This window comes from Lygodium microphyllum, chromosome 13, assembly GCF_053477565.2.
Source record: "Lygodium microphyllum isolate KBCC chromosome 13, Lygodium_microphyllum_v1.1.10, whole genome shotgun sequence".
Classification (NCBI taxonomy): Eukaryota; Viridiplantae; Streptophyta; class Polypodiopsida; order Schizaeales; family Lygodiaceae; genus Lygodium; species Lygodium microphyllum.
In genome coordinates, this window is record NC_141147.1 from 76,399,930 (window position 1) to 76,415,181 (window position 15,252).

General features: G+C 43.0%; 1 protein-coding gene across 2 annotated transcripts; it reads left to right on the top strand.

Moving 5' to 3' along the window:
- The first annotated feature begins 1,416 nt into the window (after window positions 1-1,416).
- LOC148026794 (uncharacterized) lies at window positions 1,417-4,635 on the top strand. Of its 2 annotated transcripts, none has more exons than XM_087690510.1 (2): window positions 1,417-3,194; window positions 3,356-4,635. In XM_087690510.1, the coding sequence occupies exons 1-2, from the start codon at window positions 1,743-1,745 to the stop codon at window positions 4,430-4,432; spliced, it is 2,529 nt and encodes an 842-aa protein (XP_087546636.1). In that variant the 5' UTR covers window positions 1,417-1,742; the 3' UTR covers window positions 4,433-4,635. The 2 variants fall into 2 exon arrangements, with proteins under 2 accessions (XP_087546636.1, XP_087546637.1); XM_087690511.1 differs by having other exon boundaries at window positions 3,359-4,635.
- The last annotated feature ends 10,617 nt before the right edge of the window (window positions 4,636-15,252 follow it).

Sequence of the window (15,252 nt, forward strand, 5' to 3'; positions counted from 1 at the left end):
GAATCCCATAAGTACAATGATGTATAGTGGTACTATCCAAAAAGCTATATAAGCATGTACTTGACACTCATTTCAAAAATATAGTACTACATTTTGTGTCACTCAAGATTGTGTTTATGAGTCCAAGTTAATCTATCTTGGAACCTAATTCACTTGAGTTACAATTCTTTATCTCAATCATGTTTTATGTTTATAACCTCCATCCACCATAGTTAGCATAGCTCTAGATCCGTGTTTCTCAACAAAACTTTCATATAAGCTTCATCATTTTTAATTTCTTTCACTCTAAAAATTCTCGTGACGGAATTTTTTTGTCTAGGTGGCTGAATCTTTAATCCCTCAAGTGCACAGACTGGCTACCTCGGTAATCATGCTCATCAACGATCCTATAAACAATGATAAAATTGTCTTCATGGTCAAGCTATATAAATAATATGGATTTGCAACCATTGATGTGAGATGTTTGTGGCAACTTGAAATTTTAGTTACTAAATTTTATTGAAGAAGTCATTGAAAGGAATGACATGGCCAAAAAGACTAGTAGACTTCGCTTGAACCTATGAGAGACTTTGCTTATGTCACTAAGAGAGAGTCAAGAAAGGAATAAAAAATAATAGAGGTCACTCTCAGAAAAAGAAAGATTTTGAAAGATCCATACTATCCTTTGAAGAGGATATGCAAAGAAGAGAAGTGACTTTTTCATAATGAGTGAAAGAGGTATTGGTTGATAGAGGGGAAAACTCCAAAAAAGAAAAAGAGAAAATTGTTGAGGGACTACCCTGGGAAGTCCAAGACGATCTTTCACAAACTAATGGAGAAAATACAAAACATAGAAACAAAAATCAAGGAGCTAGAAAGGGAAAGAACTACAAAGAACATAGAGAAGAAGAAACGCAGAGACACTTGGGATCTAATCAAGTATACTCTATTATTGAACTAAATTGGATCTAATCCAACAACTTAGGAGGAGTCATAAGCTTGTTAGCTATCCAAGAGAACTTATGAGTACCTCAATGTGCTTATTAAGGATATCCTTAAAGTTCCTCATAATTCGAACTTTCACATGCTTTAGATCTATCCAACTCCTACTAAAAACACATTCCTCTCTACTACTCGGATAGTCTTATTCACTACTTGAACTTTAGCAAACTTGAATGTGAAGCACACATTAACAATACATGAAGGAGAGACGTTGGAACTTTAGCAAGCTTGCCTTTAATCTAGGCTTGAATTTGAAGCATACATTAACAAGACATGACGTGGAGAGGCTTGTGCATGAGTAATGTTGTGTACATTTTGTTTCCATAAGGCTACTTGCGTAAAAGAGCTCAGTTGGAGGTGCAAAAGTGCAAATCCTTGAGTTACTAGGACACCCGTGAGTGATCAGTAAATGGACTCTATCGCTAGGAAGAACGCTACATACCGAGGGTAACCGGCCCATGAGCCTAAGACCGAAAATGCGCAAGGTATATTATATCACCAAGTGTGAAATGAAATCAACTTTGCCAGGTGGCAAGAGTTCGATACGTAACTGTCGATAGGCTTCACAAGACTCCGCAGGGTTATCTCGCTTCTCTCTCTCTCTCTCTGTGCTCTTTCGTTCCAACTGTTTAGCCTTCTTCCACCATATCCCTTACACCTACATAGACACACTCGTCACGACTCTTCTTGAGACACATGCAAGTGTACTAGGATTACAGCTCCAGCTGAGTAGTTCCAATATATATTCTGCGATTACCAGTATGGCTGTGGAGATAGAGGCCGAGGCCGGAAGGTCTGCGCCTGAGCAGGACGAGTCTGGGCACAATCATCAGCAGAAGCAAGAGGAAGAGGAAGAAATAATCATACGAGGATTATCAGATATGGACAATGGCAGCGTCCGTGATGACGGAGGAACTGGAGGGGCGGCAGAGATGCAGAATATTAAGCCGAAGAAGAATTACATAAGGAAGAAAGAGGATGCTATCATGATGCAGATGAGTACTGTTAAGAGGAAGAAGAGCGGGGCGAAGGCAACGAATGGTGGCTCAGGAGCAGTACTAAGGAAGCCTCTTCATGAGACCAGTGACGAGAAGTATTGCCGTCTGGTTGCGACGGTCGGCGCCGCGTCGGCAAGCTCGGCGGCGGCGGCAACGTCAAGTCTGGCGTCAGTCCTGACGGTGCTGGGCGGGAAGGCGTCGTGCCGGCGCAAGTTCGTGCTGCACGTGCAGTTGCTCGACGAGCAGGGGAACGTGGTGCAGCGGAACATGCCGATCGTGGCGTCGGTGGCATACGCGCACGACCACGCGCCTGTGGCGGCGGGACCAACGGCGGGAGAGCCGGGCACGTGCGGCCTGGGTGGTGGTAATAATAATGCGGCGGCGCCGGAGCCGCCACTGTTCACGACCTTCAACGGGGTGGAGTTCCCGGCGCGGGACAACCCGACGCGCATGGTGGGTGGCCGGGCCACCTTCAAGCTGGCCATCTCGCTGCTCTCGTCCAAGTTCGACAACCGCCTCTTCTCCATCTGCTTCACCCCGCAGACCCACCCTCCCGTCTGCCCCCCTTGCTTCTCCCCTCCCATCCGCAGCATCTCCCGTAAACGCACCAATTCAGCCACTAATATCCCCCCTGCACTCGCGGCCCCACCTGCGCCCCCTCCTCCCTTCCATCATCATCACCATTCTCAGAATCATCATCATCCCGACATTCATAATATGATCAGCGTCAGCTGCCACCCCGGCCATCCGGCCTTCTTTCACGGCCATCAATTTAATACCTGCAGCCGACTGTCAGACCATTGCTCCGGCCAGTACCCCCCACATGATGAATATCATGAGCTACCGTGTCCATCTCCTAGCCGCCATCGCCCCGCAGCCTGCAGGAGCGGCAGTCGACAGGATGTTGAATCGGACTCTAGCAGCGAAGATGACTTCCACAAGCAGAATCGTGATTATGATGGCGACCACTCCCGTAGTGATGAACATGATGCTTGCTCTGATGTAAAGCCTGATTACCGGTACAATCAATACAATACCAATTATCATTACGGTAATAAACATTCCGCCTCTAGCAGCGGCGCTGCACCTGTACCCAGGATGGGCAGCATTGATCAGGAAGCTTTACGGCTGGGGCAGCAGCGGCAGGATCATGACTATCATCCGCACCTTCCTCCTCTAGCCTCTCAATGTAACATCAATCCGATGCAGTTGCAGGTGAAGAGGGCATTCCCGCCCTTGCACAATAAGTTTTTCAAGTCTTTGACCTTCTTTCATGTGGGAGAAGGGGTTCTTTTCCCTCGTTTTTCCCTCCATATTGTCATAATGCATAATGTGAAAATTATAGTGGAAATTTGTCTAAAATTTCTTTGTTACAGCAGCCGCAGCAGACGACGTCCACCATGGTCAGAATGGCCGCCATGCTCAGCCCTAGGAGCTGCAGCGCCAATACCACTACCTCCATGGATTGCAGGAACATTGCAAGCAGCAGCACGAGCTGCACTAACCATAGCCGCCAGCTGCACCACCACGCAGCGGCGCTGCTTCTCAACAGCAGGACCAGCCTGACGCCCAGTCCAGTCGAATCAGAGAGCCCGACACTCACATCGGAGAGCTGCTGCATCAACGATAGTACTCAACAGTACCAGCTACAGCACACCAGCAGCAACATAAAGCGGCTCGACTTCCAGACTGATCTTCATCATCATCAACGTCCTCTGAGTGCCCCCTCCGCCCCCATCAGCGCCACCAGGCCTCTAGTCCGCCCGCAAGCCACCATTGGCGGCTGCAAGTTTCCTTTTTCAGCCAGTAGTACTGCGACAGGAACCACCGCCATAACTAGCTCTCTGAATAACCAGCGCCTTCATGCAGCTCAATCACTCCGTGAACATGATCATCATCATCAAGATTTCGTAGGATCTTCATTCATAAACACTCCTGCTACTACCGTCACTCCTAATTCCAGCATCAATACATCACTACCCGGGCTTGCCTTGAGTATTTCTCATAATAATAGCCCTGTACTGAGAAGGCAAACCTTAGTTGATTCACTCCTCCAAAGCTTAATGATTTTGAGTAGCGGAAACAGCACGCCAGTGCATCATGCTGTAAATCAGTCAGCCGATTGCAATGTGGAGGCCACCTCAGGTGTTTCTGTTGCTGCTGCTGCTGCTGGTGTACTTGCGCCAGGCCCTGGCGCAGCTTTTGCAGCTAATCATGAGATGCGCCGGCCGGCACCATGTCTCATGGACAACAATAGTTTGGAAGAAGAAGAGAAGGCCATACAGTGTCTGGAGGCGAGCTTGCACGAGGTCAGCAAGGAGATCGAGAGGCGCAAAGAGGAGATCCAAAAGCTCAAGAGGCGAAGGCTGGTCATGGAGGATGAGGCGCGGCTTCACAACATCCTCTTCCAATCCTCTTCATGGATGCACAGCTTGAACAGGCAGCTTAGCTAGCAATGTCTCAACTTGTAATTATATCTCAACTTAACCAATGGACTAGACTTAAAAAGTTCATCGAGATTCCTAGATTTTCTCTAGGATGGAATAACAGCTTACCCACTACTCTCTCTCAAATTCTATTGAGAGCCAAATACCTACCCCATTGCTACCTCTTATAAAAATAGATGATATCTATTATGAGTCCACACATTAGAAACTCTAATACTAAGAGCATTGGTGATTCTCTCTCTCTCTCTCTCTCTCATTCTTCCCTTCTATTCACTCACTTCTTGTTTCATCAAAGACGCTTGGAGCTCACTATGTGAAGAGATGATAGCTATGAGTCCACACATTCAAAACTCGAATACTAAGAGCATTCACTATAAGGATACGGAGGCATAGCGATGGCACTTTCCGATGCAAAATAGTGGCTTCGCTATTTAGTGCTCATAAAATAGTGGCTTCGCGAACGAACAAAAGTGAGAGTGAACTCCATCTTGCATTTGAGAGAGAGAGGGAGAGAAAGAGAGAAAGAGGGAGAAGGAAAGCTTCTCACCGCCGTCGCCACTGTTTGCGAAGAAGAGGAGGAAGTGTACGAAGGGTGAAGAGGAGCCGCCGAATCCATCCTTGGGCATTTGCGGTGAGTGCATTGTTCCTTCTTGCTTTGTTTTTGTTATTTTTCCTTTTCTTTTGATTGTTTTTGTTAAAAATCATTTGTATTGAGAGGGGGAGAGGAAATGAGAGATGGAGAGGAAGAGAAAAAAGGAAAGAAGGAATGAGAAAGAGAGGGAGAAAACATTAAATATAATAGGGAAAGAGAGAAAGAGAGAGAGAGGGAGGGAGAGGTTGTTGTTATTGTTTTTTTTGTTTTATTTCTTCTTTTCTTTTTTGTTGATGTTGTGATAGTAGTGGTAGTGGTAGTGGTAGTGGTAGTGGTAGCGGTAGCGGTAGTTGTTGTTTAATTTCTTATTTTCTTGTTTGTTGTTGTTGTGGTAGTTGTAATAGAAGTAGTGGTAGTGGTAGTGATAGTAGTAGTTGTTATTGTTTAATTTTTTATTTTCTTATTTGTAGTAGTAGTGGTAGTGGTAGTGGTAGTGGTATGTTTAATTTATTCTCTTCTTGTTTGTTTTTGTTGTGGTAGTTGTAGTCGTCGTAGTCATGATTGTAGTAGTAGTACTAGTAGTAGTAATAGTAGTTTTATTGTTTGTAGTAGTAGTAGTAGTTTTTTTTTTTTCTTTTCTTGTTTATTGTTGTTTAGTTTTCTTGTTTGTTGATGTAGTAGTAGTAGTAGTAGTAGTTTTTTCTTCTTTTCTTGTTTGTTGTTATTGCAGTAGTAGTAGTAGTTGTTGTTATTTTTTCTTCTTTTCTTGCTTATTGTAGTGGTAGTGGTAGTGGTTTGTTATTGTGGTAGTCGTAGTCGTGGTTGCTCGAGGGGTTCATTATATATATATACTCTATATAACGTGTATTCATGGCCTATTTATAAATATCCTAATCTACGAACTTTTTTTGAATAAAATACAACCCTTTTCTATTCAATCTGTAAGTAACCCCTTTATATGACACCCTTTTGTATGTAAAAAATGTATATAACTGGTGTTTTAAAAATCCCTTATTTTGAACTCACGTTATATATACATATATTCATGAGTGACCCCCCCTCCGAGCATGGTTGTAGTAGCAGCACCAGTAGTAGTAGTAGTGGTTTTCTTGTTTGTAGTAGTAGTATTTTTTTTTTCTTGTTTATTATTGTTTAGTTTTCTTGTTTGTTGTTGTTCTAGTAGTGGTAGTAGTAGTAGTTTTGGCTTCTTTTCTTGTTTGTAGTAGTAGTAGTAGTAGTAGTAGTAGTAGTTTTTATTGTTGTTTTTTCTTCTATTTTTATTTATTGTAGTGGTAGTGGTAGTGGTAGTGGTAGAGAGAGAGAGGAGTTGTGGTAGTCGTAGTCATTGTCATAGTCATCGTAGTCATGATTGTAGTACTACACTACAACAGAAACGAGGCATAGACGCGCATGTTAGATGTGCAAAGTCGGGCGCGTCTATCAGAGCGTCTATAAGCGCGTGTAAATGTGGGTGTAAATAGACGCGACTTTTGCGTTTATATATCCGCGCAAATAGACGCACTTATACACGCAAAAATAGAGGCACACATCAAAATTCAAATCATACTTAAATCATTTCTTTTCAAACTACGCCTTTCATTTCCTATGTTTTTTGCGGTTCTAAAGCTTGTGTTTAGCCGACATGCAGCCTCTTCATGTCTCACATAGTCTCTTCATGCCTCATCTCCTCATGACTCACCTCTTCTTTCATTTCAAACACACAAGAAGGGAAAAAGGAAAGCCAAGGAGAGGAAGAAAGAGAGAACAAGAGAGAGGAAAACAAGAAGAAGCAGCAAGTAAGGAAGCAAGCATCAAGGGAGGGTAACTTACCAAGGAGAGGAAGAAGGAGAAAGAAGAAGCGCCACCACCCACCACACCAAACACCCAAGGTGAGTCTCTCTCTCTCTTTCTCTCTCTCTCTCTCTCTCTCTCTCTCTCTCTCTCTCTCTTTGTTTCTCTCTTCCTCTCTCTGCTCTGTCTGTGTATTTAGGATTTGTGATTCCATTATGTATTGCATTTTGTAAATCAATAATGGCGGTCGTCTGCCAAAATCAGCCGACTAAGCGCGTCTACATCTCAGTGTAGATGCAGATATAAACGTGAAAAACATTTCTCTGGGGGCGCATCTTTGAGCGCGTGTGAGGGCGCGTGTGCTCTGCAGAGTACATGCGAGGATACACACGCTGACAGACGCGCACAGAGACGCAGGTATAGACGCGCACAGAGACGCAGGTATAGACGCTGTATGTAATATGTTTTATCTACACAGGGTAATATGATTTTTCTTGTGTAGATGTGGAATCTTGGATCCTCTAGCACTCCATTCAAGAAGAAGCAATTCATGGGGGAGATGACCAATTATCTTGGTCACCCTTCCACTACAGATGAGGTTTTTAGTGTGATGTCTGGGACACCTATCACATCTTTGCCTACACAGGGATCAGCTGAGGTACATGGATCGACCGAAGCACGTACATTTGCAGAGGCACATGTATCGAGTGAGGTAGAGGGTAGTGCACGTCGAGGGAGGAGGGAGAGTTGTGCGGGAGGACGAAGAGGTCGAGGGCTTTGTGGGGGTTGCCTAGGTGGTGGCTCTCGATCACCCTCACCGGAAAATGAGAGAGGTGAGCCTTCACAAATGTACTACTCTATCACTGATGTTGGTGGTATCTTGTATGACTTCGAGGGGAGGGAAGTGATAGCCTACTTGAGGAGTGTCGTGCATGCCACATACAAAGATTGCATGATTCCCTTCAAGCACCAAAAAAATGGTTTGTGGCAAGAGGTGCTGCGGGTAGTACATAAAAGGTACCCTAATCCCGAGAATTCATGATTCTCAGATGATTAGGGACTGTCAAAGGTGAGAAATGAGTTTCATAACAAGAGGTCTCACCTTATGACGTGCACCAAGGAGTCATGCGGAGACAAGAGCAGGGGTGCCCTGGATATGGCCAACCACCCAATTGCCACCGCAAGGAGTGGAAAGAGGCCAAGAAGAGAGCAATGGAGAAAATGACAAGTCGCCAGCATGCAGAGGGGCGACGTATCCAGATGGCAACCACGGGATCGTCGCATTATGGATCGGGTGGCAGGGAGTCATGGGAGGCTGAGTTTGTAAGTATTATTTGATTTCTTTTTTTAAATTAAGTTTTGTAATTTGTTTCACTTCATTATGTAGTGTGTTTTAATACGTTGTATGTTCAAATTGTTTTGTAGTTCTTACTCCTAGAGAGGTAGGCTACCATCGAGGTCATAACCGGGCGTCCACTTGGCAGCATTTCTACGAGGAGGGACTCATCGTGGAGGAGCAATATTATCGCGCCATGAGAATTCCACCGCCAGAAGAGGTATCTTTTATTTTTTACATGAAAAGTATAGATAACTCTAATTTATTGTTTGTAATGATATTTATATACTTTAATCCTTTGTGTAGGTGAACCCTGATGCAGTTGAGGATAGCGAAGGCGGGACTAGCAGTAGCGGTGGCGGCAACGGCAGCGGCACAGGCAGCGGTGGTGGTAGCAATGATGATGCCTCTTCTGAGGAGATATAGAGGAGCCCCATGCATACATGCCTCCCCTTGGCTTGTAATTTTCATTTTTTATATGTATTACTTTCAGCTAGTGCTTGCGACCATGACGTCACAAGCACTAGAACTCATAATGTAAAAACGTTTCATCTATATATATGAAATTTCGTGTGCTACATACATTGTTTTGTTTTCAATATCCAATCTTCGAAATAATCTTTCTCTATTTTCCCTAAGTATACAATTTGATGTTGATAGGGGGTAAAAACCAGAGAGCACATGCTCTCTGGTTTTTTTTTCATATCTTTGTTTTTCGCGTCTATCAGCGCATCTAAATTGTAGGATAAATTCGCGTCTATTCTCGTTAAAAATTTTCAGAGTAAACGTGGTTTTAGACGCGTAGATACACGTGTATATAGACGGCCAATATGAATATATCCACTTTTTTATAAATATGATTATATATTTACGTAGCGCGTTTATACGCGCGTCTAAAAGCGCGTCTAAATGTGCGTGTAACACTGATTATAAGCGCGCTTTTAGACGCGATTTTGTAGACGCGCAAATCAATGCGCTCGATATTTTTTTTCACAATTCAAATATTGCGTCTACAAGCGTGTCTATGAACCCTTTTTGTTATAGTGCTAGTAGTACTAGTAGTAGTAATAGTAGTTTTCTTGTTTGTTGTTGTTGTAATAGTAGTAGTTTTTTTTCTTTTCTTATTTATTGTTTAGTTTTCTTGTTTGTAGTAGCAGTAGCAGTAGCAGTAGCAGTAGCAGTAGCAGTAGCAGTAGCAGTAGCAGTAGCAGTAGCAGTAATAGTAGCAGTAGCAGTAGCAGTAGTAGTAGTAGTAGTTTTTTTTTTGTTCTTCTTTTCTTGTTTATTGTAGTTGTAGTGGTAGTGGTAGTGGTTTGTTGTTGTGGTGGTAGTAGTAGTAGCAGTAGTAGTAGTAGTTTTCTTATTTGTTGTAGTAGTAGTAGTAGTAGTTTTTTTTTGTTTTCTTATTTATTGTCGTTTAGTTTTCTTGTTTGTTGTTATTGTAGTAATGGTAGTAGTAGGAGTTTTTTATTCTTTTCTTATTTGTAGTAGTAGTAGTAGTAGCAGTTATTATTGTTGTTGTTTTTTCTTATTTTCTTGTTTATTGTAGTGGTAGTGGTAGTGGTAGAGAGAGAGAAATGTTTTCTTAAAGGAAATAAGAGAGGGAGAGGAAGAGAAAAAGGAAGAAGGAACGAGAGAGAGGAAATAAACATATAATATAATAAAGAAAGAGAAAAAGAGAGAGAGATAGAAGGAGAGAAGATAATGAATGGATTAAAAACAAAGAGAGAGTGGTGGCGAGGTCGAGTGCAATACCACGAGACAGGAAACACTCTGACATACGTTAATTTGTGGGTGGGTGGAGATTTTACATACGTTAATTTTGCTGAGTTACAAGAGAAGAAATTCCTTCTCAAACAATTTAAGAAAGAAAAAAAGAACGATTAAAAAATAAAATTGTTTATCGTAACGTAGATAAAATGGAAAACAATGTAGGTCATGATGTTCAAGATCGCAAGGCGTGTCTTAATCAGCGTGTCCCATATCCTTGCTCTCAATGTAAGCTAGCAATTAGACAAAAACGTCGATTGTCTATAGAACATGTACGACACTTTGGTGAGTTTCAATATGAGATCATTGATTAGGCGATCTCAGATTTTGAGCAAACGGTAAGAAAAGTGTATATCAATCATGCATTGTATTCGCAAGCTAATTGGATACCATATACAAAAACATTGGGTGTGGTTGGCAAATTTTCTATCCAAGGAGGTGACGTCTTGTCCTAAGGAGAAGTACACCCTTTGCGGCCAGTTAAAAGAGTTCATAGGCATGTGATGGATGGAGTGCCTGAGTCAATCCACCACTTGAAAGGTACTTATATCCAATCTATACCGTCAATACCAGAGGAGACATGCAGCCTTCCAAACTTACCTACAATCTTGGAGCTTGAGATGGAGGTAATGATCAATGCATTGATGCTGCCCATGGATGTCGAGACTTCTGGTCCGCTTAGAGAGGAAGCATCCATACCATTATATGATGGGTGCCGAGCATCTCGCCTGAAGACACTGCTTGCACTCCTAAGTGTGTAAGCAAAATACGGGTGGAGCGATGCGAGTGTGATTGAGTTGTTCAGGTATCTTGTACGTACGCTTCGTTGATTTCTTTTTCGGCACTATCATTAAAAACATTTGTGCTTTTTCAAGGTGTTTTATTATTTTTTTCAGGTTACTGAAGTATTATATATTACCACTTGCAAATACCATACCTGAGTCTCATGATGATGCAGGACATGTTTTACGAAAGCTTGGCATGGACTACAATAGCATCCATGCATATATCAACGATTGCATACTGTTTCGAGGAGAATAAGAGACTATCGAGACATGTCCAAAGTGTGGTGCTCACATGTATCGACATGACTTGCAAGAGTAAACCATCTCTCAAAAAGTTCTTAGACACTTTTCGCTTATCCCTCGCATAAACCACATGATTCGTATATCCGACATGGCGAGCTTGACAACGTGGCATGCGTAGAATAGGTCCACAGATGGAGTTCAATGAATATTAGCGGATTCACGCGCATGGAGCCACATTGACTCTACCTTCCCAGGCTTTGTTTGAGAGCCAAGGAATCTTCGGCTCGGTCTTGCTATGCATGGTGTGAATCCATTCAGTTTGCGCTCAACTTCTTACAGTATGTGGCCTATAGTCCTTGTCAACTACAATATCCCTCCATGGCTTTCTACGAAGAAATGACATCTTATCCTTAGCTTGCTCGTTCCCCACCGCTACAAAGTCAAAAATATGGACATGTATCTTCGTCCATTAGTCGATGAGCTTAAGATTTTGTGGGAGGAGGGGGTCACCGTGCAAGATATGAGAAAATACGATAGTCAACGGTCTGCCAATATTCGAGCCATTCTCATGGGGACCATGCATGACTTACTAGGATTCGGAGAGTGCTCAGGTAAGTAGGATTCCCTTCTCGTTGGTAATATCTATCATAGCTCGTTCAAGTTTGTATTCAATGGATAGAGGTGTTGGAACAGGTCTGGTTACCTCAGGTTATCATGCATGTCCATTGTGTGGGCCATAGTTAGACTCCCGAAGGTCACGAACCATGAAGAAGATGGTATATCAAGGACACGACACTTTCTTGCCAGAGGGTCATGAACTCAGGAAAGGTTTTCTTGGACAACCTCTAGCACGTATGAATGCCCAAAGCTGGTACGAGCTGAAAATGGTCTACAAGGAGTCACATCCAAATGGAATGTGACGGTTCTTAGTTTTCTACGAGTTGGAATATTGGACCCACTTATAGATGTTGGACCCCATGCATATTTTCAAGAACATGGGAAGCTTGCTATGGGACCACATCATAGGAAAGACAGACACTGTAGGGGGTACGAATGGATTTGAAGGAGGTAGGCAAGATGGAGGCGCTTTGGCCGCAGTCGAGTGCTAATGGTCGCTTGCACCTACCTTGCGCTCCTTGGGTTTTTTCCATTAAAGAAGAGCGCATTGTGAAGCAAATAGTCAAGTTTCTCCGCACTCTGACGGGTATGATGGGTTCTCTCAGGTCTGCATTTTCTAAAGATGACCAATTATTAGGGCTAAAATCTTATGATTGGCATAAGATATGTCAAGTTTGTACTACGAATGGATTGTAAGCGGCCCGCGTATTTTGCTATTTGGAGTGTATCCATTGTTTATAATGCTTTCTCATTTGTAGTAGTTTGTACTACCGATCGCGATCGCAGGATGCCTTACTCCAGAAATACGCGGGGCGATTTATAGGTTGTCGACTTTAGTGCAATGGATCTCACAAAAGGAGATTAAGACATCCTCTATTGAATCCACGAGGCGGGGAGTAGTGGAGACCGTGTGTCTCTTTGAGAAATACATACCTACTAGCATGCTCATGATTCAAATCCACCTTCTTGTGCATCTTGTATATAAAGTTGAGATTGCTGGACCTGTCCATACGCAATGAATGTTCTTCTTAGAGCGCTTCATGAAAACCATGAAAGGCTTTGTGCGATAATGAGCTCGACCAGAAGGTAGTATGGCGGAAGGTTGGTTAGTGTCTGAGTCGCTAGTGCATATTTCACAATGGCTACCAATGGTGGATTTAGACAATAGTATGCTATGGTCGCTGAAGGACGATGATAGACTGACCGGAGATGTGGTGCACTACAACAAAAAGGCCTATTAGACTCACTTTTAGACACGATTTTTGAATTGAGAGAAAATCTTACGGGCACGTCTACAAGCGCGTCTATTTGTGCGTCTACCATTTCGTGTCTATAGTCGCATGTATGAGAAAATTCACACGCACCAATAGATGTGCTTTAGATGCACATATACACGCATGAATATAAGTGCATAGGAAAATCAAAATTGTTGTTTATTTAATTTCCTTTGTGCGTCTATAAGCGCGTCTACATGGAAAATCAGACGGGCATATAGACACGTTCATAGACGCAATTTTACAAGCGCAAGTAGACACGAACGCAAAACCAAACATCTCATTTAAAAAAAAAGATATTTAATTTCTTTTTATTAATTTGAATTATATAGTGCGTGTATGAGCACATGTACTCTGCATTTTAGACCCGAGTATAGACACACGTTTTCTGCAATTTAGACACGTAAATTGTGCATTTGGAAAAAACACAATGGATCTGAAGGCACGATAATTGAAAACAAAAATCCATGTATTCATTATAGATAAAAAACATTTACATGGGGAGTTTAAGTGCTTGCGACCTAAAGCGTGGCCGCAAGTAGCAGGCTCAAAGATGGATAATAGATATACAAGGAAACAAGGCCATAGAGGAGGTATGGTGTTCCTCTACGAATCTGAAGAAGAAACATATTCGCTAGCACCACCATGGCTACTAGCGTCGCTATCCCCCTCCTCGCTATGCTCCACATCGGGGTTCGCCTACACACACAAAAGATCAAGGTTGCTTACGTATAATTGCAAAGAAAAAGTTATAATTAGCTATACTTTTAATAGGAAAGTAAGAAAAACATACCTCCTCTGGCTGTCGAATCCTCATAGCCTGGTTGTATTGCTCCTCAGTGATGAGACCCTCCTCATACAAGTGAAGCCATGTGGCTGTGCGGTTATGGCCTCGATGGTAACCTACCTCTCTAGGAGTAGGTATCAAAATATTAAAACAAATTATATTTCTACTCTAGGACACGTAGAAATATCAAAATATTAAAACAATGTATTAGAACAAATTATATAAAGAATTAAAATAAATACAAATTTTTAAAAACTAGAAATCAAAATATACTTACAAACTCTTCCTCCAATGACTCTCTGGTGCCCGATCCGTAATGCGACAATCCCATGGTTTTCATTTGGATGCGTCGCGCCTCTGCGTGCTGGCGACTCTTCACTTTCTCAGCTGTTTTCTTCTTGGCTTTCTTCCACTCTATGCGGTGGTACATAGGTGGTTGGCTATAGGCTCCACGCCCCTCCTCCTGTCTCCGCAGTGACTCCCTGGCGCGTGTCATGAGGTGGGATCTTTTGTTGTGAAGCAAATCCCTCACTTTTGTGCATCCCCAATCATCCGAGAATCGCTGACCCTCATGATTTGGGTATCTCCTATGGACTGCCCTCAATACCTCCTACCCCACAAGCCGCTTTTCTGATTCTTAAAGTAAATGAAACAATCTTTATACGTCGCATGCACGACGCTCCTCATGTATGCCATTACATCCCTTCCTTCATCATCATGGAAGATGCCACCAGTATCTGTAACTCTATAGTATTGGCGTACAGGCTCCTCTACGTGATCTTCTGGTAAGGGTGATCGCTCGCCACCTCCTAGGTAACCCCCACACAAGCCTCGTCCTCCCCCTCGACTCTCCCTCCTCCCTCTCTGTTGACTACCCTCTGCCTTGCTAGATGCACGTGCGTCGATTGACGCTTGTGCTTCAGCCGATGCATGTACAGGTGCTGCATGTGGAGTACTTGCAATTGGAGTTTGGACATTTGGTGTTTGGGAAGCAGTGCCAGATAAAGATATCAGAGGCGTTCCAAACATGACGCTGAACACCTCGTCTGCTGTGGGAGAGCGGCCAAGGTGTCTAGTCATCTCTCCCATGAAGACTTCCTTACTAGAAAAACCTCCAAAAAAAGCATTGATCCCTCTGTCGAACAAGCCCAATGTATCATTCATGCGATCAAAATCTGGGCCATTGCTAGATGAACCAGGATGCGACATCTGCAAACAAAACACAGGAATAACACAAATTTGCTAAACTGCAATATTGTGTAAATTGTACTATTGTGTAACATATTCGTACAATTCTAGAAAAAAAATTATTTTTTATCAGAGCTGGCGCATGTATAATCGCGTTTGAGATGCAGAATAGACGCACTCTCAGACGCTTCCCTGAGGTCAAAGCGCGTGTATATTCGTATCTGAGATGCAGCATAGACGTGATCTCAGACGCGTCTCTGAAGTCAAAGCTTCTGGACAGAGTGCGTGTATTTCAGCGTCTGGAATGCAGAATATACGCGCCTGGAGACGCGACTATGAAGTCAAAGCTTCTGGGCAAAGCGCGTGTATTCTCGCATCTGAGATGCAAAATACACGTGCCTGGAGACGCGACTCTGAAGTCAAAGCTTTTGGGCAGAGCACG